The following is a 27908-nucleotide window of genomic DNA, read 5'->3' on the forward strand; positions in this document are numbered from 1 at the left end:
GAAGCCATGTCACAATGACCTAGAGGTAAATTTTTTAGGCAGCGGAGATGATCAATCCCTGCGTCTGAGTCGATTAGCTTGGTATCTTGCCTCTGTGGTCTGTAATTGCATAGCGTATACGGAGTAGACCTGCTGAATTGTCCATTCTAGGGTTTCTGAGGATGATGGTGAGATATACAAGGCTTGCTGAGATAGTGGGTCTGTATTACATTTCCTCCCTGCTTAGCACTATTAGCGTGGTGCAATACTACAGAGGAGTCAGCCAGCTGGGATGTATTTATACGAATCAATGCTTGGCAAGGCTTGAATAATCTGCCTACATGGAAAGGACTGATGCTTGCTGCCTAGACGGTGTGGCGGCGGCACCAAAGAACAGCCCTAAATGGTTGGCCCTAACTTTTCTAAGCCCCAGGGAGACATCTGCGTTTTCCCATCCCCGCCGACTAGACTAGCTAAAAGCTATGTGATCCTGATCTGAAATTATCCCCCCAGTTCTTGTACAGATTGCTTAATTTGCAATGGGACCTCAGCGCTTCAAGCGGCAGTTCATTGTCGCAATTCTCCTGGCCGCCTCGATCATCTGGTTAATGCGTTCTTTCGAACATGAGGATGCCGACGTGGCCCGTACGATGCCGCTACTACAAAAATACATTCATCCGCCTAGTGGAAAAGGAGGTGGTAAGACACAAACACACTAACTTCCCCGGTTCTCACCCCGCTAAGATAGTCAGCATGGTATATTCCTCCTTCGTGGTTGGAGAATGCTACGACTGCACCGGAAAGCATTGTCGACGCGGCCAAACTAGCCTCCGACAAAGCACAAGCGCCTGAAAGGCAGATCACCCTCTCCAGCATTCCGATGATCGTCCACCAAACATGGAAGACGACTGATCCGCAGACATGGCCGCCGCCAATCCGTCAGAGCACGGAGTCATGGCTCCGAGCCGTCGAGCAGGACCAGATGGCTTACTTCCTCTGGGATGACGAGGGTATTAACCAGTTCATCAAGCACTTCGAGCCCGGACTGGAGACGCAATTCTACGCGCTTGGGAGCAATGTCGAAAGAACGGATGTTTTTCGCATTCTGGTTTCGAAGTGGATCGGTGGTGTCGTACGTGCCCCTTTCCTCCCGTCATCTTGCTGGTCAATTATTGATTTCTCAGTACGGAGATATGGACACCGAACCACTCCGCAAGCCCAAGAGCTGGATCAACGCCTCGGACACCCAGCCCTGGCGGGACCCGGACACAGGCGCCGTGTACCGATCCACCAAGCCTGTCCGCGCAATCGTCGGCCTGGAGGCGGATTGTCCCCCCGGCAGCGATTTGTATTGGCGGATGGGGTATACCCACCCCGTGCAACTCACGCAGTGGGCCTTTGCCTGGGCGCCGGGACATCCGATCCTCCAGATGTTTCTTGATCGGTTCTCTGCGGCAATGCAGGAAAGGTCGAATCAGGCAGTCGATCCGCTGGTTCTGACGGGTCCGGTTGCGTTCACGGAGGCGGTGCAGAGTTGGCTGGTGGCAACGACGGGGCTACGGTGGAATGCGCTGACGGGATTGCATGATGGGGGCAGGAGTAAGGTAGTCGAGGATGTCTTGGTGCTGCCCATTACGGGGTTCAGCCCCGGGAGAGGCAGATACGGCAATATGGGGTCGAAACCCGTAACCGACCCGTCGGCGCGACTACGCCATCGAGCGCAGGGCTCATGGAGGAAGTTTGACCTTCTGGTGGAGTACGGGAAGTTCTGCCGGACGGTGTTTGGCCGGTGCAGAAATTGGACCAAAGTCCCTCATACATCATTCTAACTGTGGATCATACAAAATGCTATCGAGAAGGGAGCGGTACAGCTTCGAACCCATCCTGCCCAGGTCGTCTATCTTCCACCACCACCTCCATCCCCCGTCGACCACAGAACCCATCATTGCCCGCCGTAACCTCCACCAGTCGAAACGAGCCACCATTCTGTAATCCCTCTTCCGGCACCCAAACCTCCCGCTTCACTTTTGATCCCGGCACCTCTGTCCGCCGCGGATTCTCCCGCGGCAACCCCACAGCCCTGTTCAGCAGATCATGCACGCGCACATACAACCCCTCAAACCGTCTCGTAGTCCCCAGCCACGCCAACGTCCTGGTCGTATACGCCACCCGCACAAACGGATTCATATACACCCCCGTGGCCGGAATCGCGTCGACATCCTCCGGCGCATCCTGCACATCCGCATGCACCAGACAGCACTCCGACGCATCCCAGAAGACCTCGTCATCCGCCCGGAAGCGCACGGGGTTTGCGCGCTGGAAATACGACGCATCGAACGCGACCATCCCGCCCCAGCAGCTGCGCACGCGCACCGCGTCCCGGCCCGCCAGCACGTCTTCCCGACTCCGTCCGTGCCCTGCGCTCGTGAACCAGGGGAAGAACGGGAGGCCGATGCCGTACCCGGCCAGATCGCGGGTGGCGTAGCTATCGTAGAATTTGAAGGGGTTGCTGAAGTCGACGGCGCAGGCGGCGCGGTAGGCCGGGGCAGTGCGCGGGGGATGCGCGTTTGTGCAGAAGAGGAGCTGGAGGGCGTCGGCGGGGTGGAAGTAGACGTCGTTGAGGTAGAGGAGTTTGTCGTACGTGAGGTGGTTCGGCTCGTCGAGGGGCCGCAGGGCGCGGTTCCGCAGCGTGGCTAGGTAGTCGATGCGCTTGATGCGTTTGTGGCCATCGGGGAGCGTGACGCGGGGGAAGGCGTCGAACGCGGTGTGCTCGTCGACATCCACCACGATGGACTTGTTGCTTTGGATTCGCTGCGCGAGGGCCTCCAGCGCTTGCTGGCCTTTTGGCCCGCTGTTGTTTTCGTACAGGCTGAGGAAGACGTTGTCTGGGCCGAGAAGGTCGATTAGCTGTACCAGCGCGTCACCCCATGGGCCGCCGGCGAGCTCGCCGGTTCGGTCGTATAAGATTGCGGCGATGAATACCTTTTCATTGTGGGTGTTGCCCCGTCCGGGGGTGTCCGAGTTTGAGGCTATCGTCTGGAGATTCTCATAGCAAGGTGGAAGGTGCGTGTACGAAGGCCAGAAGATGGGTGTCAATATGATGTTGCACAGCAGGACCACCAGACCGATCCGGACAAGCAGGGTGAGACAGCGGCACGCGGCCCGGGGACTCTGCGCAAAGGAGACTGCTCTACCAGAGCGTGAGGACTGGGGCAGAACGGAATACCCTGACGAGGGGAACGGGAGCAGCCTGGAGACCAGCAGCCGAAACTCGACACGCAGCCATGCCATTGTCGGCGGTTGAACACGGCCTCCGCGCAATTTCTGCACCGAAAATGACCGATTTAGTCGCAATTTTGAGGGTATTCTCTTTGGCGGCCGAGCTACTGCAGGGCAACCAAGACAGTCTGTTATGTGCGCAACGCCATCAAAGTCAAACGACAGGGTCCTGTAGGCAGACGGATTTTGCGCTGCTGGATTGGCGCATCCAGAGACATTCGGAAGCGCTAACTTAAAACTCATCAAGCTCTGCAAGAGTTGGTGAGTTTTTCTAGCCAAATGCAAAGCCAACGGCCCCAAGGGGTCTGTAATTGTATAACGTGTAATGTCCGGTATTGTATGTAACCTGGAACGGCCAAAGGGCAACACCCTGGCCGTGGAATGATTCATGAATTCGTCGTTTGAGGTCGGACACAACTACCAAGCAAGAGTCCAAGAGACACCAATCTCATTGATTGCAACATGAAGCTCGTCTGGATAGCCCAGCGCCTCGGCCGGCAAGGCCAACGACGCAAGGTAGCCCGGATCGCTTCATCCCTCTTCTTCATAGTCGCCCTCACGGCCTTATGTCTCTATATCCTGCTCGCATATTTCCTGGCAAATGACCCACGGCTGGTGCCCGTGGCGTTCCAAACGGCCCGGAGTATCCTCCTCGTAACCGCCCACCCGGACGACGAAACTCTCTTCTTCAGCCCGAGCATTACCTACCGCCGCGATGATCCGCACGTGCAGCGGGCTTTGCTGGTGATATCCTCTGGTGGGTTAGACATTCATTCCTACCGACTGATGCTGACTTGTCTAGGAAATTATGAGGGAATAGGCGAGCGTCGCCAGCAGGAAATCCACGACAGCTGCTCCGTGCTGGGGATCGTTCCAGATCGCTGCGTCGTCCTGGACGATGCCGCGCTGCAGGATAACCCCAGGAAATGGTGGAATGAGGAGCTGATCAAGGACCTTGTTGCGTCGCATGTCCAGAAATGGAATGCGGATTTGGTATGCTGCATGTTGTTCCCTGCCTTGCACTCAACTCTTGATACTGATTTTCGAGATCATCACCTTCGACGATGGAGGCGTCTCGGGGCATATCAATCACAGAGCCGTCAGCGCTGGCGTTCGGTTCGTTCTCCATCCTCATCGATCCCTAACGCAGCTGAACCAAGTAGGACATACATCACAAGCACACCCAACGCCCCTCCCGCATACACACTGCAAAGTACGTTCCTCATCCGCAAATACTCCTCGCTCCTCGACCTCATTCCTACTGCTATCCCGTTCTCGTGGCGCATCCTCAAAGCCATTCTTACCTCGCCCGCGTCGAGTCCGGCGGACGGCGTCCACGACCTGTCTCCGCCGGAGGCATACAACGATAAGGTCCTGCTGGTGAGTCCCTGGCAGACGTACCTCGTCTCGCGAGCGGCATTCGCCCAGCACGCGAGCCAGTACTCGTGGGATCGGTCGTTTTACTTGGTCCTCAGTCGGTATATGTGGTGTAACAACTTGAATAAATTAGTAGTTTGATGTCGTTTTAAATGATATAGATCAACATGGTAGATGGCTGCAGCAGCACAGTGTCCTCGAAACTGAACTAGATACAAAGAATATAATGAATCTACAAGCTAGGCATTTTTTGTCAACGACTTCGACACAGCGGTGCTCTGCTCTTCATCCGAAGCGCGTCCACATCCACGTCCCCGCTGCACACAGCAGAGGATCATCGTGGTGAGGGCAAAAAGACCAAAAACTAATGCCGCAAACAACGCCCGCTGATCGAGATTCTTAAACAGCGAGATCAGCCGCGCGTCCCGGTTATGCCAGGAGGACGAGCCCAGGTGGCGGAAGAGCGGCGTGTTGACCTGTCCGTTGAGCTTGTGCAGGCGCGGTGCGTCGGGCGGCCCGGACAGGATGCGGAGAGAGGATCGGTTGGATTGGAGGGTGTAGATTGTTCTGCAGGCATTAGGCTTGTTATTTCAACGGGTTGGGGGAAAACCATACGAAGCGTAGTGGCAGCCCGTGCTGAACATCACCGTGACATAGGGCAGATATAACCACCGCCGGTTGTACAGCGGGAGATTATCGACCAGGGCCTTGACGTACGGATTTCCCGTGGAGGCGAGCATCATGCCGATGGAGAGGCCGGCGGGGTGGGCGGCCGGCGCCACAAAGTCGAACTGTCGCAGCGGCTCGAGGGAGCGTTTGCATGCCAGATCGTAGTCGAGGATTACGCCTGTCGAGTCAGCTCCATCCCAATCTCCCGGGTAATAGACTCACCACCGTGTTTGTGGAGTATCATATATCGCAGCGCATCCACCCGCTGGATCATGTACGGATAGCCCTTCCACATTTCGTAGAGATGGGGAAAGTCCTCGCGTACCAGCTTCTCCGCGCTCTCCTCGTTCCAGACAAAGGTACTCCAGGAGGCATGATGCTTGAGGCAGAGCTCGCGGGCCTCGAGCCACTCCTCTCGTGGCGGTCTGGAGCCCAGGTGGATGTGATGCAGGATGGGCGGTATCAAGGCAGGACGTCCCAGCTCAGCAGTCGAGTAATTGGCCTCGAAGGCGGCAAATGTGACATCGAATTGGTCATGTTCCTGCGAGATGATAGAGGCTGCGGATGACGCCTTCCAGACAAAGGGGAGCCGAAGGAGGTAGTACAGCTGCCGAAGCGAGGAGGAAAACAGGCCGCCAATCGACAGCGCCAGAAGGAGGATTAGAAGCAATCGAATACGGTTGCGCGCCATAATCTCCAGCAGCGGACAATTTCATGGCCCATGGGGGTGATGGCTGGAGAAGCTACATGCATGGGCAATTCAGAAATTCCAGAAACTACATACTATCGGGTCTACTGCTGCCTGGAGAGGCTGAATTCACACCTCTGCGGGTCAGTTCAGCCGACTAACAGCCTTTGTTGGAATGGTTCACACGCAGAAACAGACCAGACGAGTGGCGCTGAGCCCCGTAGGGACTAGGGAGTCCCCGACTTGTGTTTCTGTCTATGTTACAGCTAGTTATCTATATCTGTTACTAAGAGGTTACTCATTGATTTTTCATTCATTCCACGGTTCATACTTAATCAACCGACCGGTCAAGGGACGAGGAAGGACAATATGACTCCTACTGTATTGTATTTCTTAGGTAATTGAGACTAGGGGTCCCCTTGTTTGTGACAGATATTAGTTAATATATCACACTGACCCCTGTGGGACAGTTTTGCTAAGCTACTGACCTTTTCAACCAGTCCTGATCACTGGCGTGTTCGGATCCCGCGGTCTCCGATGGATGCAGCTCTCCATATACGCATAATACGCTTAAGCTTCTCATCCAGGTCTCCTACTGCCATGTCAAAATTGCGCATATCTAAGTTTGCTCTGCCAGACCCTCTTCAACCAAATCCATAGATCCTTAGATCAGGCAACTAGTCGTCGATACGAGTGTAGGACTTGGCTGTGGGCAATCCTGTGGTCAAATGCCAACATTCGGCGCATTATGCCTCGGCGTGCCATACCCTTCGTAGGCCGGTTTAGCGAAAGCTTTACCAGACCCAACTGGCTAGACCGCACTATACCAGAGCTTGTATAGCCGTAAGCACCTTTCGTAATATACTGTTATGTATCTTACAGTACAGCAGCATACGCGACTGTTTTTGTGGTCAATCTCACACTAACTCACTAGGCTACCACGTTAAGACCCTTTCCAGTAGTGAGTTAAATGCAACAAGCTCTGTAGATCCACCCATGACTGAGCTTGGCGTCTGGACCGTCCAATTAAACAAGGACAGTGACCAGCGCCAGGGTCTGTGAGGAACATCAGGCGCACTGATTGGCTCTCGGCCTGACCTACTTTGGGCTAAAGCCAACCCAACACGAGACACGGGGGAAGGGAGGCCTGATTATCCTAGGCGTCGTGTCTATAGTTGGATACTGAGAATTTGGCTGCCTAGAATGCTCTGTTCCCACTTGCTTGAACTCCTTCTGCCTGTACGTTGCCCACTTGGTTGCGTGCATCGAGTCTTAACCATGATCGAATGGACTCCCGTCGGATGCGCTAACCATGCTGAGATCATACATGAAGTCTACTATTTCACTGTTGTCGGCATGGGGAGTTCTCCTCTAACAACTCCGTGGGTGGATCGGTACATTCTCAGCCAGAGAGCAGTACTGTGGGAGACCAGCATGGCAGACCGCAATTTTCCGACCTGTCATCAATCCGTCCCTAACTCAGCCTGGTGCCTGGCTTTCCCGCCTAGTTGTTGGGTTATCTTCTAGAGGCACAGATGTGTAGCGCGGTTGACATACATCCTTGTTGTGAAGAATGAAGTGACATGGTATTTGATATCGGCATGTAAGAGACACACGTGCAGATGCTTCGAGTGATGAACATATACAGGTTTAGCTTAACAGGGCATACCAAGGCCCAAGTATCGACGCTTGCCGGTATTCTTCTAGTAGGTTTTCATTCGCCATCACACCACACGCTGTGCTAATTGACCAGCTGGTCCTGCAAAATGCAGCCTCGATTATTGTATGTGCGCAGGTCCTCCTCTGGAAGTGATTGATTGCTGAGATGATGGCCATAGCTACAACATAAAATCCAGTCCCAGTCCACAACCGAGGACAAGCACTTCGATCCACTGGCAGGCATCCTCCTCTCCGAACTCCTCAAACTGACCGTCTCCCTCCTCTGCATCGCCCACACAGCAGAAGAGCCCCAATCCCTCCTCGCAACCCTCAAGACAAACCACGAAGAAGCCACCCTCCCAGCCCTCCTCTACACCGCCGCATCCTTCGCCCAAAGCATCGGCGCCTCCTTCCTCCCCCTCCTCCAATACCTCACCCTCTCCCAGACCAAACTCATCCTCACCCCACTCCTCGCAACCTTCCTCCTCAACCAACGATTCACCCTCCAGCACTGGACGTCCACCCTGACTATGACAGCGGGGATCATTCTCGCCCAGACAGGCGCCAACGCCGCAGCAGAAACGCAGCCCCGCACCGCAGCCAACCCCAACATCCACGCGCATCCCCTCCTCCCAGGCATCCTCGCCATGCTGCTCTCTGGGTCCTGCGTCGCACTGGGAAGCCTCTCCATCGAACGATCGCTCAAGCGCGCCGCGAACAACAACACCACTACGACCGCGAAGGGGAGCGCGTTCTTCATCCGCAACGCACAACTCGCCGCGCACAGTCTCCTCTTTGCACTCCTCTCGTTCCTCTGGAAGGAAAAGTGCCGAATAGACGGATCACGCTTCTTGGAAGGCTTCAATCGCCTGGTCTGGGTGTTTGTGGTGCTCCAGGCGTCCGGTGGGTTCCTGGTGGCGTGGTGTGTGAGGGCGACGAGTTCTGTGACGAAGAACTATGCGCAGGGGATGGGGTTTGCGATTGCGGCTGCGGGGCCGTTGGTTGTCGAGTCGAAGGATGTTGATGGGAAGGTGAGTGATTTGCTTCAGCGCGGTGTTTTCGGAGAATGCATCGCTGATGCGGAGGTTGGTAGCTTCTTGTCGGGGTTGTGCTTGTATTGGGGGCGGTCGTTGGGTCGGCCTTCGCAGGGCAGAGTATGACGGGAACCAATGTGACGGAGAAGAGGGAAGTCAAAGGTGTGGTGTAGTGGATTCGTCATAGGATATGTATGATGAGGTTATCGATTGTCCCTATATAGGCACATACATATATAACTAATCAGTTCGGACTGATAAACTGACGGCATCACATTATCATTCATTTGATTCTGAGTAAAAAACATGTTCTTCACTGTCCACATGGGTATAGTCTCATATATACAACGCATATACCACCCGTTCAAATCATATCTGCAAAGTACCTGTGAGCTGAATATCTCGCACACTCTTACCCACATAAATAGGATAGCTGCCCGACTGCAGTCCCCATGTCTGCTTCTCGACGTCCCAGGTGCTCAGATCCCGGCGGGTCAGGTCAAAGGTAAAGTGCTTCTTCTTGTGCGGCTTGATGGACTGCTTGTTGAACCCTCGGAGTTGCTTGGCGGGGGCGCCAGGAATACCAACATACAGCTGGGCGACCTCGGCCGCCTCCACCGCGCCAGTATTGGCCACGGTGCAGTTGACGGTTGCCACGACGTCCCAGAGAGAGGGGAGACCGCCCTCGGCAATGGCCGAGCCGGGGGGCAAATAGTCGATGTTTGCGCCGGGGACGAGCTCAACTTCCAGCGCGGAGTAGGAGAAGTTGCTGTACGTGAGACCAAAGCCAAACTCATACCGCGGAGTGATGTTGTTCGCCTCGAACGCGCGGTAGTCGATGTACACGCCCTCGGTGAAGTTGTCCTGCGGGTACCAGAGGTCGCGATCGCCCGCGGGAACGACGGGGTGGAGCACCTTGCCGTAGTCGGAGGCGTTCTTGGCCACGGTGTAGGGAAGACGACCCGAGGGGGACTGCTTGCCGTACATAATCTCGACCAGAGCGCCGCCTGTGTCCTGGCCGGGGAGGTGGGCGTAGATGACGGCGGTGATGTTATCGTTTTCAATCCAGCGGTCCACAAGGCGGACACCTGCGTTGTGAATGACAACCATGGTGTTGCTGCATTGCGAGGCGACGCTTTCGACCAGCACGTCGGAGTATGGGTCGGCCAGGTACGGGCGGTCCCAGCCTTCAGAGGCCAGCTCGTTGACAAAGACGATGCAGGCCTCGCTGGCGGGGTTCACGATGGGCTTCTGCGAGGCAAAGTCCCATGCAAGGAAGGTGCCGTCTTCACGAGCCTGGCGCTGGAAGGCGTCGAATGGAGCGTCGATGTAGGAGGGCGTGGTGGCTCCGGAACCGCCGCCGGTGATCAGGGTGCCATTCAGGGCGACGCCAGGTCCCTCGGCTGCGGGGTCGTAGCTCGAGAGGAACATATCCCTTTGGATTTTGGTATCGATGGCGCTGCCGTTGGGATAGTTCAGGGTGTTGGACAGTCCAAAGACCCAGCGGCCAAAGGTGACGTTGTCCATGGTGTTTCCGGTGGCGGCAATACCATCGTAGCCGAAGAGAGAGAGGAATTTGGGCTTGTGCAGTGGCAGAGCATTGCCGGTGTTCTTCACCAGAACGTGACCCTCCACAGCGCTCTGGAAAATGGTGGACCGGGACTTGGGATCGCGAGCATCGGTCAACTCATGAGGCTTCCGGAGATCGACAGGAATCCCATGACCTGGATGCTCGATCTCTGCATACTTATACCAAGATGCAAGGATCCGGGTGGCCATATCGTCCAAACGACTCTGAGCCAACGAGCCATTTTTGACGGCCAAAGCGAGGGTTCCATTCTCCCAATAGACGGAGTCGGGCATTGCCATGTCCAGACCCGCGTCGGCAGCGGCGACCCCTGAGTGCTGAGCATCCCAGTCCGTGACGACAAAGCCCTGGAAGCCGAGCTCACCCTTGAGCAGGCCATTGAGTGCCTTGCTGTTCTGGCACCCGTAGCTGTTGTTGATCCGGTTGTAGCTGCACATGACGGATCCCGCACCGGCCTTGATTGCGTCCTGGAAGGGCCACAGGTAAAGCTCATGCATGGTCTTGTCGTCCAGGTTCGACGAGACGGATTGGTTGTAGGAGCCCTCCCAAAGCATCGGAGGGTTACGGTTGGTCTCTTGCTCATTGCCGATGAAGTGCTTGACACAGGCAATGACTGACTCCTGTAGACCACGGATAGTCTCTCCGGTCAGGGAACCGGCCAAGTACGGGTCGTTGGAGAAGCCTTCCCAGTTACGGCCGCCACGCGCGGTCCGACCAAGAGGTCCAACAACGGGACCCAGAGCGACGTTGACACCCTTGCGCCTGAATTCCGCCCCCATGTAGTGCGCACGTTCGTAGGCAAGATCACGGTTCCATGCAGCTCCTACATGGACACCGGAGGCGTATCCATTCACCATGTCAGTACCGCGGACACCATTTCCGGCATCCTGCAGGCACAGTCCAGGAAACCCAACGCCAGGAGCACCTCCCGAGTTACCGGAACAGCCATTGGTGGTTGACTTGTACCCGTAAGTGAGATTATTCTTCTGCTCGTCAGTCATTCTCGCTACGAGAGCCTTGGCCTTGGCATATGCCTCCTTCCAGTCACCCAAGCCCTGGGTTTCAGCTGTTGAGCAACGTACTGTTAGTCATATAGGACGTCACGACTCTCGGTCACACTTACGGCTGGGATAGACGGGCTCTGAGCGGCCATACGACCAGAACTTCTCGAGATTGGCGGCGATGGCAGCATCCTCCTGCCCGGCAGCAATGCCTGCCAGCTGCAGGGCAGCAGCAAGAAGAGGAACCGTGAGTTTCATCTTCCCTTCCGAGGAGACAAGAGTAGAAGAGTCGATAGATGCGATCTTCAGCACAAGAAGCCAGGGGATACACGACCTTGATATAGCTGCGATTCAAGCTCGAGGTTCGGCTATGTCGGCTATCGTTGGATTTCTCCATACTGCCCACCTCTCAATCTTTCTTCTACCGGGCAACACCGAGACTGAACCAGTGTCCCCATACGAAGTACCCTGATATGCCGCGTTATTATCACTTTGCGTGGCATTGTGGTCGTGTACCTCTCTACGATGGAGTCTAGAGAATGCTTTGGCCAATGACGGAGCAATAAACTAGTTTGATTAGTCCCATGGTCCTTCATCTCCGTACTCCGTACTCTGTCAATAGCCCAAGCCACATGGCACAGTCGACTATGCGGGGTCTCCACATGCCCAGCCGAAGCGGGGCTCCACGTTCTTGGCGGGTCTGTTGTATGGTTGTTTGGGGACTATTGGCTTCTGCAGAACCCATACTCTGCCCATGCTTCGGCTGAACTCCGGCTTTTCCCTCAGTAACTACGCCAGCTCCATCCTTCCGATGGTAGTTGCCAAGAACACAGTCTCTGTTTAGTCCGAGTCCTTCAAGCGCGTAAGCCTTCAGCCATGGATCACTATGTCAGAAGCTCATATTGACTACTGACATGCTCCTGGACTTGGCCGTTAGTGTGGCTGTTTGGCTAATTGGCCCCTTCCCGTGGCATGACTCGGCCGTCCTTGACAGAATGACAAAGCTCTTATGAATATTGGCACTCACTTGGCCCGAACCTACGCTAGTGCTTGTTGCAGCTTGAACATGGTGTGATTATGTGGGGAGGGGCTAGACACCGGCGAGTACGTATGTGGGGTCGGTGTGGTGTGCAGAGTGCAGAGAAATCCCTTTCCTCCACCTGCAGCCGATCCTAATCTGCTTCCCCGCCGAGTTTCTCACTGTGCCGTGATCTCGGTATCATCCGCCTAGTGAAATATCTCCGTAGACATCCTTGCAGCGGCATTTCGGCTGGGCTGCCCTTCTTGACCTCGTTACGACCTCGCTCAATGAGCCGGCTTTCATAATAACGCATCGAACAGGGCCATATGGTAGCTCACAACTCGCCCCAGCCCGCAGAAAAGTTCCATAATCGCCGAGCGTATGCTTGATGAGCTCCGTCCCGCTTGACCTCCCCGCACATTGGATAACGGTGCTAACCACGTCCTTCTCTAGCCGTCGTCGCTAGCGTTGCCAGACTGAGTAGTGATCAACTTGGAGGTCTCAAGACATGCATTAATCATGCGAGCATTCCCCACACTCTCAGCTAAACTAGGGTTTCCCTGGAGAATAACCGACGCTACTACCTCATGTACGTAGTAGAGACCTTGCTAGAATCTTCCGGGATGCATACGTTAATATCTCCGGGAACCTACATCGGCAATTGGGCGCTTTGAGGTTGGAAGTTCAGGATTCTGTCCTGCTTCTCGTGTTTTGCACCGACGATTCTAGGCGCCACGCTGAATGCAAGCGGGAGAACTCCGAAGTCTTCAGACGACGGAGGAAAGTGAAAATCGGATTAGCTGCCAATATCCCTGTCCCGGTCACCATGTTCGGATCCCAGAATGCTTGGCCGTTTTCCCCTCGTTTGTGTCTTTCTTACCAACCCATTACAAATCGACGGCTATGCCGAGGAAAGGCGTGGGATGATGTATGAGCTGACTGGTGCACAGACAGAGACTGTGTCCGTCAGGTCAGCGCTTGATGTCTTTCCGATGTACATTATTAGCCTTTAATGGATGCCGGTGTGAAAATAAAATTCTTCCAAGTCTGGCAACTGTGATTCGAGACATGGTCGGAGCCTTCTTGTCCGGCCGGCGCTGGATTCGGTGAGATCGAGCCAATTCCCGGCTTCACAGCATGTATGCGCCTCCTGTGATCTTCGCACCCAATGACAGTCTCTCTCATCTTGCCGTTTGACACTCGGCATCAACCCAGCATTCGGAGGATTGCATGTATGGTTCACCATACGTGTGGTTACGACAGCAATCCTGAACCGGGGATTCTTCGTAATGCAATGCCGCGTACCAAGATAGGTTCAGGACTCGGATTGTTTTTCTCATACCTTGGCTATTTTCCCATTGACTTGTTCTAGTCGTTCATCATGCTGAACATCGCTATCGGAGCTATTCCTGTTACATGTTTGCCTTGGTACTTTGTAGGGAGCGTAGATGCGCTGTTAGTCTGCATAGGAGGGAGGGTTGACAATTGAACAGTCGCATCCTTCAGTGAACGATTCCTACAGATTTAGTCAATAGCCTTGCCGATATCAAATGATATTAACTGGTAGATATTACCTCGATTTGAACCACCACCTGTTGGAAGTTCGCGGCAGTCATCAGCAAAAACGTCGACATATATCTCGCAGACCAGCCAAAGCATGCAGTCTCACTCAACAGACATTGTACCAGCGCTGTCGGGATTCGACAGTCTTTTCTCCATCATTGACTAATCAAATCTGAACAAGAGGATAATGTATCATTGCTCAGTCATTCACCAAAGTATGTGTCGTTCCAGTCTTGGTTGTTCTAGAAATTTCCCAGTAACCCAATGGAAAGGAACACCGTCGTCATACACCAACGAGAGAATATCCCCCGTGTGAATTGAATCGGGCCAAAAGAATTCTTCGAGATTTTTGTCTGGCTCTGATAATGCTAATGTATAAGGGGTAGTCCTCGTGCAATGGCCTCCATGATATGGCGCATCAGCCACAGTATACCCAGAAACCACCTTGGTAGTGCAACGCTTTCATCCAGACAACACATTTGAAGCGAGACTTCACCGAGAAGGTCAAAAGAATTTTGACACTGAAAGATCAGGAAGTTTTCCGTCATGGTTGGTCTTCCGGTATTGAGGTCGGACTGACAAGGCTCAAGAAATCACATCAGCCTTGTACTTGCGTGAGACAACCAGTCAGCAGATTTCTCGCAGTCCTATCCTAGCTCCTGAGGAATCCTACAGTGGAGAATCCAAAGCGACATGGGACATCTCATCTTATGATGATTGTCAAGCCCTGGTCAAGTGTGAAACGCTTCCACCACAGCACTCCAGCGATGTCCAGTCGCACTCATGCCGGGCATCAAACCCCGCGACGAGGTCATCCTCCCGAGCAATACGCGACCATTGACTGCAAACACGTTCCTCCTTCGTGGTGCCTGATAGGTATTCGTGGACATCATCCCGGAGACCCTGGCTATCACCCTGACGCAAGTCCGCAACCAGAATGCGAGTAAAATGTATTAGAACGTCGACATTGACATATTTATAACTGATTTTCGGAGCTCGGCTGACGGCGGCATGATTCACACAACATATTTCCTGAATCGGCAATCCTTGCGAAATAATGCGGAGGAATAACGGATCAACAGCCAATGTTTGGTTTTCCGGTGTTCTTGTCTGCGGTCTGCCGCAATAGATCTCCAAGCTCTATACCGAGGCAGCGAGAACGATCACAATCTCCAGTCGCAAAGGAACACGGTCAGTGCACGGATAACCGATCGCACGCGCGTCGCGGTCCAGTCTGCTACGCCGGTATCGCATGCATCCTGAGCGAGATACTAGATCGCGTGCGCACGGGACATATACGTCGTCGAGGTAGGCACAATGGGACAGCTGGGGTGCATCAGTTTCCAGGAGGAGAATATCACGGCCGCGGGGCAGGGCGACGCTCTTCTCGTTAATGACCTCGCGGTGGTTGAGCGCACGGAGATTATCTGGAATAAACGCATGATGCATGATGTGTCGTTTACGGATTACGGATGAAAGCGTGGAGACTTGGCAGCTTGTCGAGAGGAGATATACGATCATTGAGTTGCAGTCTGCGCATCTATGAGCCCGGCTGGAGGGCGTGGAGACGATTCGGTTCCAGCGCCATCGGATTTGGAATCTGTAATGGAAGGAGTTGAAGGGGTTCGAGACGCTGGGGATTATCGAGTTGCCGGCTTTCCCGCCAGGTCGGGAACATAATGCTCGGATATTCTGGATAAAGGTCCCGGATACGGCGGAACAGAGGGAATTCATGGAATCGGAGGAGGGTGTTGGGATTAGTGTTGTCTCACTACGTTCCTCTTCATAAGATAGGATCTGATACGAATCACCGGCATGTTATAAATGAAGATGTAGTGACTAGGGAGAGTGAGCGCCTTGGTCGCCTGCCGATGTCCTATGCCATGACTTTGGATGATGCTCGATTTGTCATTGATCGAATCAGGCAGTTTTACTCGGCTGGAAAGGTCGTCTCGACAGGTATTTCACGTTGATCATCAAGCCGTTTGACATTCAGTGATTCTCTTTACTGCCACTGTGCCACTGTTCTGAGTGAAGAAGTAGATATTTATAAATCAATATTACGCGGGCACTCGACGATTCCCAAGTTAGCATTAACTATGGACAGAAGATGACAAACACGCCTAAGCCAATAGAGCGTCTCATCGCCCCCGAATAATTCCAGGCTAACCAGCACAAGAGAAAAGTCAAGCAGCCAGGTCACTGTGGCTTCGGTTTCTTTCTCGCCGTTCCCGCGTCTGTATTAGCTGCCCATGTCTCAAGGCGAGTGAGCACCATTGTATCAGTTTGACATTGATCACTCGGGTAGAGGCTTGATTTACTTGAAACGCGGGAGGAAGACCTTCGTGACTAGTTTGTAGTTGACTATGTAGATTCCCATCATAGACTTGACGATCTCGATTCATACAATCATACCATGGATATCTCTGGTCTCAATATTTTTATCAGATACATAGGTAATCGTGCAGTATATCCCAGAAGAGATGCGATCAGAGTCACCTTAGAAGCCATCATGGTAGTTCTTTGATCACTCGTCTGCAAAGCAACATTAGCTTTGCAACTGAGGCGACTTTGACGATCGACTATGTCGGCTTCATAGCTGCATCGGGTCATGGATGAAACTTTCCAGATGTACAGCTTCGGAAAATCACGTGTTTTGCAGTATCCGGCAACGCCGAAATAAGACACTGTCTGTGAGAACTTGAGACTTGAGACATGGGCCACGAGCACAGTCTCTTGTCTCTTCCCCATTGGTTCAGTTCCCCTTGTCTCGATCTTCACCAGATCATGTCAGGAACAGGAATGAGACGAATGCGAATGCTGATGCCTATCGTGGGATCAGAGTCTGGCCGGTGGCCTCCGGCTGTTCCTGCAGTTTGCCACTGCCTCAGCCCCTCTGCTTACGTGGCCCATTTTACTTGCTTCTGGCATTTGTGCCATGTGATTGGCTGAATACCTCTGCCAATCATCGATTGTGTCTTGATTAGTCGAAGCTTGGCCTGATTGGGGCCATTCACATTCTTCACATTCCGGACCTGGTGAAACAGTTCCCCTCCTCGTAGTCCTCGGACCAGACATCGTCATGGTTTGTACCAGGGATTGAGGCACATGTCAGCGGTTGCACTGGGAAATGAGCAAATCATTCACCATCGGTGGTGCAAGAAGCGTCACAGGCCATTCCGCTTCTAAAAATGGAACGGATTCGGTGCCTGGTCCCTGACTGGTACCTGAGGCAGTCAGGCGCAAGTACCAGGATGGGCCCTGGCATTTATACGGCGCCCGCTCGCCGGGTTCCTGAGGCCCTCAGCAAAAGAGGCGTACCTTAGCAATTTAGAACTCAGTAGTGCCCCCAATTTGACACCTCTAGTTGTTGTCTTATCTCCACATTTCATCAAACTATCAATAATACGATCTTTTATTATCGATATCTAAGTTACTCGTCAAACAGTGTCCAGCCTATTACTTCATACTCAACATGGGATTCTCTCGTTCCTCACGCTCGTCCAGCGACCGCAACGGATCCATTAGCTCGCGCGAGAGCTACAAGAAGGCTACACTGTCGAGCAAAGCTGATCCCAACCAGGCCTTGAATGAAGCTCAACCAAGTTTGTTACCTTGTGTCTGCTTGCGTAATATATATACTAACCTTGAAAAAAGTCAATCAAGCGGTATCTGGAACTCCAATGTTCTCCCTGCGATCGATGCAGCACCGCGACAAAGATGGAAACATCATCAGTTCGTCTTTCCTGTCTTCCTCACATGTGAATTATCAAGACTAACGAGATTCAGCTGATCCCGACCGGTCAAATCCCACACGGCCCCGTCTGGAGCGACCGCTAGACACCATCCGATCGTTCGAGGCCGCCATCGAGGCCCGCCGTCGAGAAATGTGAATTATGTGATATATTGGGATTGGGACTGGGATTGGATATATGACGGGACCTCTGGTGTTTAGGATTGGTATATTGCGACATGAATTATGCAGGACGGACACGTGCGATGAATTGTTTCTAGCGAGATTGTACATTACAAGACTTGGACTCTACAGCTTGTCCACATCATGAAATTACAGTGACACTCGATTCGACCACAGGTCATCAATTATCTTCCATCCTCAATCAAGCACGCGTGATACAGCACGTAGTAATTGTTTACATGGTGCAAGGCCACTATTTCCAAAGCTACCAGGAGATAGGAGTACTTAATGTCGATCAAGCCTGCTTTGGACTAGGACGTTCGAATCGAGATACGCTACCATCAATCGGCTGCAAATCCACAAAGCTTGAACTAGATGGCGTATGTTGGGCCCAATTTAATATTAAGGAGGACTTTAGCTTGCAGAGAGTGTGTCGTGGTGCGCTCCACTGTAAGACCGAAGTGGATGATTCTTGTTCGGGGATAAAGCCGCCCACAAGTTTGGCCTTTGCGCACTTACCACGAACCACCTCGACTCTCCATACAGAATCAACGCTTGCTCAAAATTCGCTCGAATATAGGCAAGATAATGAAAAACAATTCAGAATGAGTAAATCCGAATTCATTAAGATATCCTTACTCTTGACTCGTGCATCCGCTAATGGTAGTGGCCACAGTTATACCAGTCCATCATGACCCGCCACCATCACAATAGTGGCTTCATCTCAGTTAACTCTACTTCCTAGCTCGGATTTACGAACCAATACTGGACGATGGATGGAGCCGGACAGTGGTGTCGTCGCTTTCCATTTTGCCGGCGCCTCGCTTGACGACCGAGCCAGCAGTGGCTTACTGCAGTGTTGACGCGTTCATTGCCCAAAGCGGGGCCGTTGATGGCATCGTAGACGAAGAAACTAGCCGGCCGACTTGACAAAGGTGAAGACTACGCCCCCTTTGTGAGGAGGGCTGCCATTAATAATAACGCCTATCGAGGGTTAGCTCACGATGGGTGTGTTGATGGAAATCTCCCTGTCATTGTTATAGCTTTCTGTGTCCCGGTCCGATCGACCTGCTGGACATATCCAGTGCTTGTCCACTCGTTTCCTTTTCTACTGCAGCTTCTTGTCATTCGTTACTAAGTTCTTGGTTCTTTGATATTTACAATTGTTCCGTTCCATTCATAAGAAGAGATTTCGACACCATGAAGTTTTCCCACGCTCTCCTTGGGGCTGGCCTCTTGGGCACTGTTCTTGCTGACATTGACCCTATCATCATCAAGGTCTTTCTCTTATATTCCCGGGAGGAATAGGGCTAACAGTTTGAAGGGGTCCAAGTTCTTCTACTCCAGCAACGACACTCAATTGTAAGGACTTTCCGCTAACCTGTTTGAATTTGTGCTAAACCTTTCAGCTACATTCGTGGTATTGCCTACCAACGTACGTAGTAATCGCCTAGATGCGTCACATGAGATTAACTTCAACAGAGGACTATTCGAGCAATGGTACCACTGATGGCAGCAGCACCTATATCGACCCCTTGTCGGACGCCACGCTGTGCAAGCGTGACGTTCCCATCTTCCGGGAGTTAAACACCAACACCATCCGTGTTTACGCCATCGATCCCACTGCTAACCACACAGAGTGTATGCAGATGCTGGCCGATGCCGGCATCTATGTCATCTCTGATCTCTCTGACCCATCCCAGTCGATTGACCGCAGTGATCCCTCCTGGGAGACCACCCTCTACAACCGCTACACCAGCGTGATCGACGCCCTGGCACCTTACAACAACACTCTCGGCTTTTTTGCGGGCAATGAGGTTTCCAACACCGTCGGTACCACCGATGCCAGTGCCTTTGTCAAGGCGGCGGTGCGGGACATGAAGGCATACATCAAGGAGAAGGGATACCGCTCAATGGGAGTCGGCTACGCGACCAACGATGACTCGTCCATCCGCGTCAACATGGCTGACTACTTCAACTGCGAAGACAGTGACGAGTCGATTGACTTCTGGGGATACAACATCTACTCCTGGTGTGGTGATTCGTCCTACACTGAGTCTGGGTACAGTGTTCGCACAGAAGAGTTCCGGAACTACTCCGTGCCTGTCTTCTTTGCCGAGTATGGTTGCAACGAGGTCACTCCCCGCAAGTTCACAGAAATCGAAGCCTTGTTTGGAGACAAGATGAACGATGTCTGGTCGGGTGGTATTGTATACATGTATTTCCAGGAGGCCAACAACTACGGTAAGCTCTTTGATCCAGTCATTGGCCGCAACTGATCCATCCAGGTCTTGTCTCCGCTGTTGACAGCACCAGCGTCAGCACCATGGCCGACTTCAAGTACTACTCCAGCCAGATCAACAACAACGCCAACCCCTCCGGCACCAATAAGGCCTCCTACACCCCCACCAACACAGCTCTGCAAAGCTGCCCGACCGTCAACAGCCAATGGCTTGCCAGCGCCAGTCCCCTGCCCCCGACCCCTAACGAGCAGCTCTGCACCTGCATGAGCAACGCCGCCTCCTGTGTCGTCAAGGACTCCGTCAGCAGCGACGACTACGGCGACCTTTTCAGTCTTATCTGCGGCTACACTGACTGCACCGGCATCGCCCGCAACGCTACCACAGGCAGCTACGGCGCCTATGGCATGTGCACCCCCAAGCAGCAGCTCAACTTCCTGCTCAACAAGTACTACTCCGAGCAGAGCTCTGCTTCCTCCGCCTGCAACTTTGGTGGCTCGGCCACTGTCACCTCCGCTACCAAGGCGACCGGTGCCTGCAGCTCCCTCATGAAGGAGGCCGGCACCGCGGGCACTGGCACCGTCACCTCCAAGCCCACCGGCACTGCTGACTCGTCAGGCTCGTCTGCTTCTTCGACTAGCTCGTCTGGTACGGCCGTTGCTCTTACCCGCGGCTCTGCGGTGACCGTTGGCTCGTTCGAGCTGGGTGTGTATGCCATCACTGCGCTTCTGACTGCGGTCGGCATGGTCATGCTATAACCGGTAATTTCTGGAGAATATGGAACACGTTTGCCTGAATAGCCGTTCTCGTTAGGTGTCCTTATTATAGAGACTGTACTTTTTGTCGCTCCTTTTAGTGTTTTCGACATGTTCAATTCTGTTTATTGAATTCCAGCTGGAGTTTATATACTCTTTCATATATCTCTTGAACTTCATTAGTTGTGGTCGTGCACACCCTGCGGAGAGAACAAAAGTGACTGAAAGTATTCGAGGAAACCCACTCCTTGACATGTCCTGCGGCACAAAGGACGCCTAGCTTTTATGAAGACAACTTCAGAAATGGTGGTAAGGCGAAATTTATCCTTCATTAAACCTTTGGTTCTGCTCATTCTATATATAGATATAAACTCTGGCTGTTGCCGTCTGTCAATACCAGATCATTGTCAAAGATCACTGACGATAATGTTGACATTACCGCTATTCATGGAGATTCCTGGGTCTGTCAATTGACGATTCTCCGTATAGCAATCCGATCCCTCAACGACAAGAGTACAATCTCAAATAGCCCTATCACCGTAACCACATCTGCAACGTGGACAACCCAATCATATGTTTTTCAATACGAGAATGATCGACATCTGGTCTTGGACCGGTCACGTGGTGCCAAGTTGGGATACGAGGCCCCCCTCTCCGTATGACTTCTTCCCCCCCCTCTCCGTATGACTTCTTCCCCTGCGAGCCTGTGCGCAAGGTTGACAAGGATAGACATGCGTTCTTGAGAAGGCGGGATTAACAGAGGATCGAGTCATGGATCCGTTGTCAATAGCGGGCAGCTCGACTGCCCTGAAAGCATCCTGCCACGAGGTACGATACCCGGCTGCATCTTCATGACTACATGCTAACACGCGCTAGATCATCACAATCACGTCAGGAATTCTGCGTGATAATGTCCCTGATGGGGACATGACGATCTCAAACACAGGCCACGACCTGAATCGTATCTGTCTCGTCCTGGACGAGATCATCCCCACCTGGAAGGCACATTCCTCCATCCTGATGACGCATCCGTCTGCGAGTTTCGGGATGTGGCCTTGCGTGCAGTGTAACTTGGAAAATATCCGAGTCACGCTGCAGCAGCTACGGCAAGAGCTGGAACCTGTTGCCGAGAGCGGGCAGAAGAAGCGCTCACTGTTCAAGGTCTACGCCAAGGCGTGGAAGTTGGGCTTGCATAGTCGCGCAATTATTGCGTATCGTGGCCGTCTGGAACCACACCGTAAGGCTTTGAGGGTTGGCGCCACTATGATGAATATGTAGGTCTCGTTTCATGACATGGGAGTTTGAATATGGTTGTGTTGGGTGCTGATTTCATCGGAGGTGTGTGCGACTGCAACTGAATGCATCGGCCCAAGAGAAGCAGTCGTTCCTTGTTGTCCTGGACATGGAGATCAAGGATCTCGAGGCGGCAGTACAGTCTCTGAAGAAGCTGTCTTTCGTCTCTAGCGGGGAGATAGCTGAAAGGCAGAATATGATCGTCGCCATGGAAGGCCTAATCAGTTCCGCAAAGTCATTTTATACGTTTATGTCCGTGGCACCATCGGCACCTACCGTGAATCAGGAAGATGGCCATGGCTCCGCACCGCCTCCCTCGTACGCACAGGCCATGGCACCTGATGATGGGGCTGAGTCCGAAGACAGTGCCCCCTGGCCATCTCCATTCAATGTGGCGGCTCGCGAGGGAAATTTGGAAGAAATCAAAAGGCTGGTTGCGGCTGGTGAGGACATTCTTGCCACCGGTGAGATTGGCCAGTCGCCCGCATACTCGGCTGCTGTCTCAGGAAACACTGAAATCCTAGAGTATCTGATCGAACACGGTGCAGACTACACCTCTGGCAACGAAAATGGCTTCACACCGCTCAACGCAGCCGCCACGTTCGGCCATCCTGACGCGGTGCTTGCTCTCTTGCACCACGGAGCAGATCCGAATGTCCCCTCTGTGGACGGACAGAGCCCAATCTACTCCGCCGCCAAGCTGGGTCAACTCGGCTCGGTAAAGGTGCTTGTCGAACATGGAGTGAACATATCAGACACAACGCATCCAAAGCAGTGGACCCCGCTGAACGTGGCGGCGAATAGTGGCCATCTCCATATTGTAAAGTACTTGCTCGACCAAGGGGCGGACTTTAACTTACCTACTACGAGTGGATGGACCCCACTGGCATCAGCGGCCTCTGAAGGCCACGCAGAAATTGTCGAGACTCTCATCAAGCGCGGCGCCGATGTCAACGCTATCATTGGTGAAGTCGGCGCCACGCCGTTGTATTGTGCCGCAAAGGACGGCCACACTGATGTGGTCCGCATTCTTCTGGACCACGGCGCGGACACCTCGCAAGCATCAGCAAATAAATGGACACCCCTCAACGCGGCGGCATCGGAGGGCCATCTGGCAGTTGTTGAACTGCTCCTTGCCAAGGGCGCCGATGTCACAACCCCCGATCGAACGGGCTGGGCGCCGTTGAACAGCGCGGCGGCCGCAGGGCACTTTGAGATCGCCGTTGCGCTGGTCAAGCACGGCGCGGATCACGCCGTCGCGGACTCTCGGGGCCACACCCCACTCTACTCAGCGGCACTGCACGGCCATCATGCTATTGTTGACCTCCTCCTCGAAGCCGGCGCCAGTATCAACGTGACGAACAAGGACAAATGGACGCCTTTGCATGCTGCGTCGGCGAGGGGACATCTTCAAGTAGTTCAATCTCTGATCGCCTGTGGGGCTAATTCCGCAACCCGTAACATGGATGGTTGGAGTCCTCTCAATTCTGCGGCCTGTAATGGCCATCTGGAGGTAGTGAAATTGCTTCTAAGACACGGCGCGGCTGTCGATAGCCGCAGTGATGACGGCTGGAGTCCGCTAACCGCCGCTGCTGGAAATGGACACACGGCCGTGGTCGAGGCCCTGCTGGATAGAAAGACGGATATCGAGACACGCAATGATATCGGATGGACATCCCTTGGAATTGCAGCGCGAGAGGGCTATCCGGAGACGGTAAAGGTTCTTCTGGCACGCGGTGCAGACAAGAATGCCACGAATATCAACGGCTGGACGGCGTTGCACGGCGCGGTGGAAAAAGACCAACTCGAAGTGGTTACGCTTCTCCTTGCCCAGGGTCTTGACATCTCTGCCAAGTCGAACACTGGATGGACACCGCTGAATATTGCTGCGAGCAATGGCCGGGCGACAATCGCCCAGTTCCTGCTTGCCTCTGGGGCTGATCCAAACACGCCGCAGGATGACGGATGGACTCCGCTGCACGTTGCCACAAATGAGAATCACATTGAAGTTGTACGAGCCTTGCTGAGGGCAGGAGCAGATTGTCATGCGAAGAACCAGAATGGCAAAACCGCTCTTGATCTTGCACGTTCAAAGGGGTATACGGTCATGGAAGAACTCCTGCTGGGTGCTGGAGTCAAACGTCTGGGCTTCGAATGAAAAGGGTTGTTTTTGTATATTTCACTTTCTATAAGAAATGTTTGACTACTGGTACGTGATGGACATATGAGTAGACATACTGACCTAGACTGGAAGTGGCTTGGATTGCGGATATGGATATATCTATCTACAAGGATTGGGCGTGGTTTATCCACTTACTGGAATTTAAACTGCTGTATTCTTATACATCTCTACCTTATTCTCCTCCAGAGACTAGAGCCGGAATAGGAAGTCTAGCTGCTCCTGGTAAGGAGGTAGAAATATTCCTTCCTGTTCATGGACTATCAAGTAGTCTTAAATTTCCTATATAGCCTCCTTAACCATTCAGACATACACCAGATACTTCCTAGTAGTCAGCACCTGCTTTTAGTTGACTTAGCCTTCATTCATAGGGATAGACGCCTTACACTCGAACCAAGTGTTGCGTCGCTGACTACAGCTACAACCTGTAGGTCCGAAACTCGGCTCAGCTGTCACGCCTTCCATGCTGTTCCTGGCAAACCTGTACTCTCTGCTTCTAGAGTAGATAAGTCACAACTTATGGAAAGCAAAGCTGTGGACTTAGGGTGACCTACATCTCTGGAACTGCTGGTCTTAGTCGATCCTCATTCATTCTACTTAAGTCTCGCCTGATCCTCATTCATTGTACCTGAAGTCTCGCATTTCTTTCCCAGTGACTGCATATCGTTCAATACTGATTGATTGATCTCCATATTATGGTATCAATTCATGGCATGGATCATCCGCAAAATTCACAATAATTGGAATACCTGAGCCAAATTTGGTGAGCCCAGCCGTCCATACGTGAACACGCCAACAAGCCCAGTATCATCTTGGTATAATATATGCCAGCATAAGGCGACACCAGCCGGCAACATTTGCCCGACCTCCAGTTTCCCTTACATCTCTGGAATAACACCTTTCATTGGCGGCCCAGTCTCGATCTCGTCGTAATCATCAAGTTCAAGGAGAGCCTCTTTCAGAATCGCCATACCGCGAAGAAGATCCGCCTCCGGAATGTTCAACGCCACGCCCATGCGCACGCGGTCCCCATCTGGGTAGGTGAAAATGCCCTTGTGGAGGCACAGCATGCTGAGTCGCCGGGTGGTGAGCCGCGGGTTGCCAGTTCGTTTCAGGTAGAGGCCCAAATCAGCACCACGGTTTGTGGTATAGTCAAGCCACGGCATGCTCCAGCCGGCCGTTTCCTTCTTCCAGACCTGTCCAATCCAGGTCGCGCGGTCGACGAGCTTCTCCTCGTCGATAATCTCCAGTGTCGCACGAGTGGCCGCGATCGCCGCCGGTGCCATGCCGAAGGTTGCCACGGGCTCGTAACCGCCGATCAGATCCATCACCTCGTGGTTTCCGAAGATGTATGAGGCAGGATAAGCCCCGCCGGTGATGGACTTTCCCATAACCACCATGTCGGGCTTGTTCTCCGGACCCATCCAGTTGGAACAAAGGAACTTTCCAGTTTTGCCCGACCCCATTCGCACTTCGTCGGCAATGAAGAGTATATTGTACCTCTTGCAGAGCTGGCGCACGCCAATTGCAAAGTTGAGCTCTTCCTCAAAGGAGCTGGCACCGCGTGATGTTAGTTTGTTGAGATGACCCATGGTAGTCAGGATCGGCCACGGTCTTGACAAAAGTTCTCCCAGAGGCTTACCGTTTTTTCCCGTGGATACACTCCATGATTATTGCGGCCACACGTCCGTGATTGCCAGCAAGGACTTGCTCGACGTCTTCCAGGCATCCATACTTCAGGAGCTCCCCAGTCGTCGGGTTCGTATTTCGAAGATTCTCGTTGATGATGCCATAATCTGACGTCCCACTGGTTAATCTTGTTGCACAGGTTTCAAAACTGATCTGTCGGCAGAGAAAGGGCAGGAGTAAGAGAACAAGTGAGAACGGAGAATGCAATATACTTACCCGATGCTTGGCCCATATCATTCATGATGGGCCAGATCCCGGAGCCAACGCCATGATAGTTGTCCGAAACCCCAAGCACGAGGACATCTCGAGGCGGAATGCCCTTCCTCTTGATTCCCCATTTACGGGCAAACTTGACGGCTGCATCAGCGCCTTCTGTGCCGGAGACCATCCCTACCATCTTGTCGTAGCCGAACCGGGCGCACATGTCCCGCGTGAATTCCGCCCAGTCGCCCACTTTGGTGGCGATGTTGGTGAGAGTGACTTGTGGTTGATGCCGTCAGCTTACAAGCTCCCACGGGGTCGAATTGCGGGACCTCCAGAGTGAATCGTCGGGGCTCATGGGGCCGGTACTTACTTGTCTGCATAGAGGTGGTCATCGCCTGGAGCAATTTCGGGTGACATTGGCCGAGGTTGGTGGCGCTCAACATGCAGATGAAATCGATGATTTCCTTGCCATCAGCATCCTGACAGCTCTCCGTCAGCTCGCCAATAACACCGGAAAAGGAACGGGGCGAGGGATGAAGCACAGACCTTCAATATAGAGTCCTTGCCGCTCTTGATGAAGACAGGAAGCGGAAAGATTCCTCCCGCGGAATGCTTGCTATCAATCTCCAAGAGCTCCTTCGTCTTGGAGGACAGTCGCACGACCTTGCCCTCTCTCTGATCTTCCCGGGTCATGATTGTCGCACTAGTGGGATAACTGATGAAACGATTTACAGGAACTCGTGAAGCGTGTAAGCAACTATGTAAGGTGATCAATAGCGGTGGGTAGAATAGAATGGCAAAAGAGTAAGAGGCTTTCCGCGGGCAATCTGAGGGACTTTATACAACCCAACCAGTACTCGTTGTCGCGGCCACTTGATACACTCGCCTGCTAGTGGTAGGCCCTTCTGTCCGGTGGTCTGGGGCCATTGTCACGCATCCCATATTCCCAAGACCCACAAATGAGGTCGCCTGAATGATAAATGCTACATCTCCCCATATGGAACGAACGAGATTGTCCTTTCCGCATTCTTGGACTGGTAGATAGCAGTGCCCACATGGTGAGGTCTTCCTAGGCAACCCAACCCGTCTTGCGGTGGCGTCCAAGGAGTGCCAGACTCACAGTAGAACAACCACCTTGGCACGTTGATTTGAGCGGTGGGGAAGTAAGGCAGACTTAGGTTCAAAGTCTGATAAGCGCGGGTATCCCGTCGATTGGGTTCCATTCGACCCACACCCGGTGCCCGGTATCGACCTACTCAGTAAACTGCAGACTAAGCTTACCAAGGACGAAGTAATCCAGTGAAGCCCCCGGACTTGGACGTCAGCAGGACCCATCGTCGTCGGGACGCCTGAATTACTGCTCAGTCAGGCGTCCTTCCCCGCTCTTCCCCATGGCAGTCCTTGATGTATTAACATATGCGGCCGGGGATATAGCTCGGCAATGAGCATGGTAAATGGGGTTGCGCGCGAGGGTCCGTCGGCAAAGTCGAGTGCCGAATTGACACGGACTCCTGGTGAATTGGAATTGGAATTGCAGTAATACATGCTGGACCGGTGTTGGCATTGCCCAGGATGTTTCTCTGTAGGCAAGCCCGCGGGAAATTGAATTATGGCTGTTTCAACAAGTCTGTGATGTACCCTGCAGGCTAAAGGCTGTATATCGTTCTCAGTCTTTCACTATCGAGAATCGACAACTTGTCTTCCAAGGAAACATCTTTCTTTCCGTGAACTCCGTTACCAGACCGTGAATCTGAGACTCGCTGGTTCTCAGCTT

General features: G+C 53.1%; 12 protein-coding genes across 12 annotated transcripts; 7 read left to right on the plus strand and 5 right to left on the minus strand.

Moving 5' to 3' along the window:
* Positions 1–405: 405 nt before the first annotated feature.
* Positions 406–1808, plus strand: och3 (glycosyltransferase family 32 protein; the record flags this gene model as incomplete). Its single annotated transcript, XM_741909.2, has 3 exons — positions 406–678; positions 732–1111; positions 1164–1808. Exons 1-3 carry the CDS (start codon positions 519–521, stop codon positions 1806–1808), a joined length of 1185 nt encoding a protein of 394 aa, XP_747002.1. The 5' UTR covers positions 406–518.
* Positions 1809–1827: 19 nt separating this feature from the next.
* On the minus strand, positions 1828–3648 carry AFUA_8G02050 (glycosyltransferase family 69 protein; the record flags this gene model as incomplete). Its single annotated transcript, XM_741908.1, has 1 exon — positions 1828–3648. The coding sequence occupies one exon, from the start codon at positions 3646–3648 to the stop codon at positions 1828–1830; it is 1821 nt and encodes a 606-aa protein (XP_747001.1).
* Positions 3649–3720: 72 nt separating this feature from the next.
* AFUA_8G02060 (PIG-L family deacetylase) lies at positions 3721–4776 on the plus strand (the record flags this gene model as incomplete). The annotated part of the gene is made up of 4 exons (XM_077805276.1): positions 3721–4015; positions 4061–4251; positions 4307–4374; positions 4422–4776. The coding sequence occupies 4 exons, from the start codon at positions 3721–3723 to the stop codon at positions 4774–4776; spliced, it is 909 nt and encodes a 302-aa protein (XP_077661404.1).
* A 98-nt stretch (positions 4777–4874) lies between these two features.
* AFUA_8G02070 (glycosyltransferase family 32 protein) lies at positions 4875–5995 on the minus strand (the record flags this gene model as incomplete). The annotated part of the gene is made up of 3 exons (XM_741906.1): positions 4875–5202; positions 5251–5482; positions 5527–5995. The coding sequence occupies 3 exons, from the start codon at positions 5993–5995 to the stop codon at positions 4875–4877; spliced, it is 1029 nt and encodes a 342-aa protein (XP_746999.1).
* Positions 5996–6988: 993 nt separating this feature from the next.
* On the plus strand, positions 6989–7054 carry AFUA_8G02080 (uncharacterized protein; the record flags this gene model as incomplete). Its single annotated transcript, XM_741905.1, has 1 exon — positions 6989–7054. One exon carries the CDS (start codon positions 6989–6991, stop codon positions 7052–7054), a length of 66 nt encoding a protein of 21 aa, XP_746998.1.
* Positions 7055–7242: 188 nt separating this feature from the next.
* On the plus strand, positions 7243–8858 carry AFUA_8G02090 (uncharacterized protein; the record flags this gene model as incomplete). The annotated part of the gene is made up of 4 exons (XM_077805277.1): positions 7243–7698; positions 7746–7775; positions 7831–8682; positions 8745–8858. Exons 1-4 carry the CDS (start codon positions 7615–7617, stop codon positions 8856–8858), a joined length of 1080 nt encoding a protein of 359 aa, XP_077661405.1. The 5' UTR covers positions 7243–7614.
* Positions 8859–9054: 196 nt separating this feature from the next.
* exg16 (beta-glucosidase) lies at positions 9055–11532 on the minus strand (the record flags this gene model as incomplete). The annotated part of the gene is made up of 2 exons (XM_741903.1): positions 9055–11339; positions 11397–11532. 2 exons carry the CDS (start codon positions 11530–11532, stop codon positions 9055–9057), a joined length of 2421 nt encoding a protein of 806 aa, XP_746996.1.
* Positions 11533–14204: 2672 nt separating this feature from the next.
* On the minus strand, positions 14205–15307 carry AFUA_8G02110 (uncharacterized protein; the record flags this gene model as incomplete). The annotated part of the gene is made up of 2 exons (XM_741902.2): positions 14205–14998; positions 15158–15307. 2 exons carry the CDS (start codon positions 15305–15307, stop codon positions 14579–14581), a joined length of 570 nt encoding a protein of 189 aa, XP_746995.1. The 3' UTR covers positions 14205–14578.
* A 1852-nt stretch (positions 15308–17159) lies between these two features.
* On the plus strand, positions 17160–17982 carry AFUA_8G02120 (DUF2406 domain-containing protein). Its single transcript, XM_741901.2, has 3 exons — positions 17160–17463; positions 17516–17593; positions 17648–17982. Exons 1-3 carry the CDS (start codon positions 17334–17336, stop codon positions 17749–17751), a joined length of 312 nt encoding a protein of 103 aa, XP_746994.1. The 5' UTR covers positions 17160–17333; the 3' UTR covers positions 17752–17982.
* Positions 17983–18294: 312 nt separating this feature from the next.
* Positions 18295–21036, plus strand: gel5 (glycoside hydrolase family 72 protein). The gene is made up of 6 exons (XM_741900.2): positions 18295–18383; positions 18451–19052; positions 19099–19136; positions 19184–19209; positions 19257–20018; positions 20063–21036. Exons 2-6 carry the CDS (start codon positions 18975–18977, stop codon positions 20770–20772), a joined length of 1614 nt encoding a protein of 537 aa, XP_746993.1. The 5' UTR covers positions 18295–18383; positions 18451–18974; the 3' UTR covers positions 20773–21036.
* A 432-nt stretch (positions 21037–21468) lies between these two features.
* AFUA_8G02140 (ankyrin repeat domain-containing protein) lies at positions 21469–24558 on the plus strand. Its single transcript, XM_741899.2, has 3 exons — positions 21469–21597; positions 21646–22043; positions 22108–24558. The coding sequence occupies exons 1-3, from the start codon at positions 21541–21543 to the stop codon at positions 24218–24220; spliced, it is 2568 nt and encodes an 855-aa protein (XP_746992.2). The 5' UTR covers positions 21469–21540; the 3' UTR covers positions 24221–24558.
* A 561-nt stretch (positions 24559–25119) lies between these two features.
* Positions 25120–26827, minus strand: AFUA_8G02150 (putative acetylornithine aminotransferase; the record flags this gene model as incomplete). Its single annotated transcript, XM_741898.1, has 5 exons — positions 25120–25785; positions 25884–26037; positions 26080–26410; positions 26505–26613; positions 26681–26827. 5 exons carry the CDS (start codon positions 26825–26827, stop codon positions 25120–25122), a joined length of 1407 nt encoding a protein of 468 aa, XP_746991.1.
* Positions 26828–27908: the final 1081 nt, after the last annotated feature.

The sequence above is a fragment of the Aspergillus fumigatus genome, chromosome 8 (assembly GCF_000002655.1).
Source record: "Aspergillus fumigatus Af293 chromosome 8, whole genome shotgun sequence".
NCBI classification, from domain to species: Eukaryota; Fungi; Ascomycota; class Eurotiomycetes; order Eurotiales; family Aspergillaceae; genus Aspergillus; species Aspergillus fumigatus.

Bases quoted from the DNA above. Each gene is read 5' to 3' on its own strand.
- AFUA_8G02120 (XM_741901.2), top strand. From the start codon at position 17,334: ATGGGATTCTCTCGTTCCTCACGCTCGTCCAGCGACCGCAACGGATCC. The intron at 17,464-17,515 runs GTTTGTTACCTT...CCTTGAAAAAAG, and splicing joins CTTGAATGAAGCTCAACCAA to TCAATCAAGCGGTATCTGGA. The intron at 17,594-17,647 runs GTTCGTCTTTCC...AACGAGATTCAG, and splicing joins CAAAGATGGAAACATCATCA to CTGATCCCGACCGGTCAAAT.
- gel5 (XM_741900.2), top strand. From the start codon at position 18,975: ATGAAGTTTTCCCACGCTCTCCTTGGGGCTGGCCTCTTGGGCACTGTT. The intron at 19,137-19,183 runs GTAAGGACTTTC...TAAACCTTTCAG, and splicing joins TCCAGCAACGACACTCAATT to CTACATTCGTGGTATTGCCT. The intron at 19,210-19,256 runs GTACGTAGTAAT...TAACTTCAACAG, and splicing joins TCGTGGTATTGCCTACCAAC to AGGACTATTCGAGCAATGGT.
- AFUA_8G02140 (XM_741899.2), top strand. From the start codon at position 21,541: ATGGATCCGTTGTCAATAGCGGGCAGCTCGACTGCCCTGAAAGCATCC. The intron at 21,598-21,645 runs GTACGATACCCG...AACACGCGCTAG, and splicing joins TGAAAGCATCCTGCCACGAG to ATCATCACAATCACGTCAGG. The intron at 22,044-22,107 runs GTAGGTCTCGTT...ATTTCATCGGAG, and splicing joins GGCGCCACTATGATGAATAT to GTGTGTGCGACTGCAACTGA.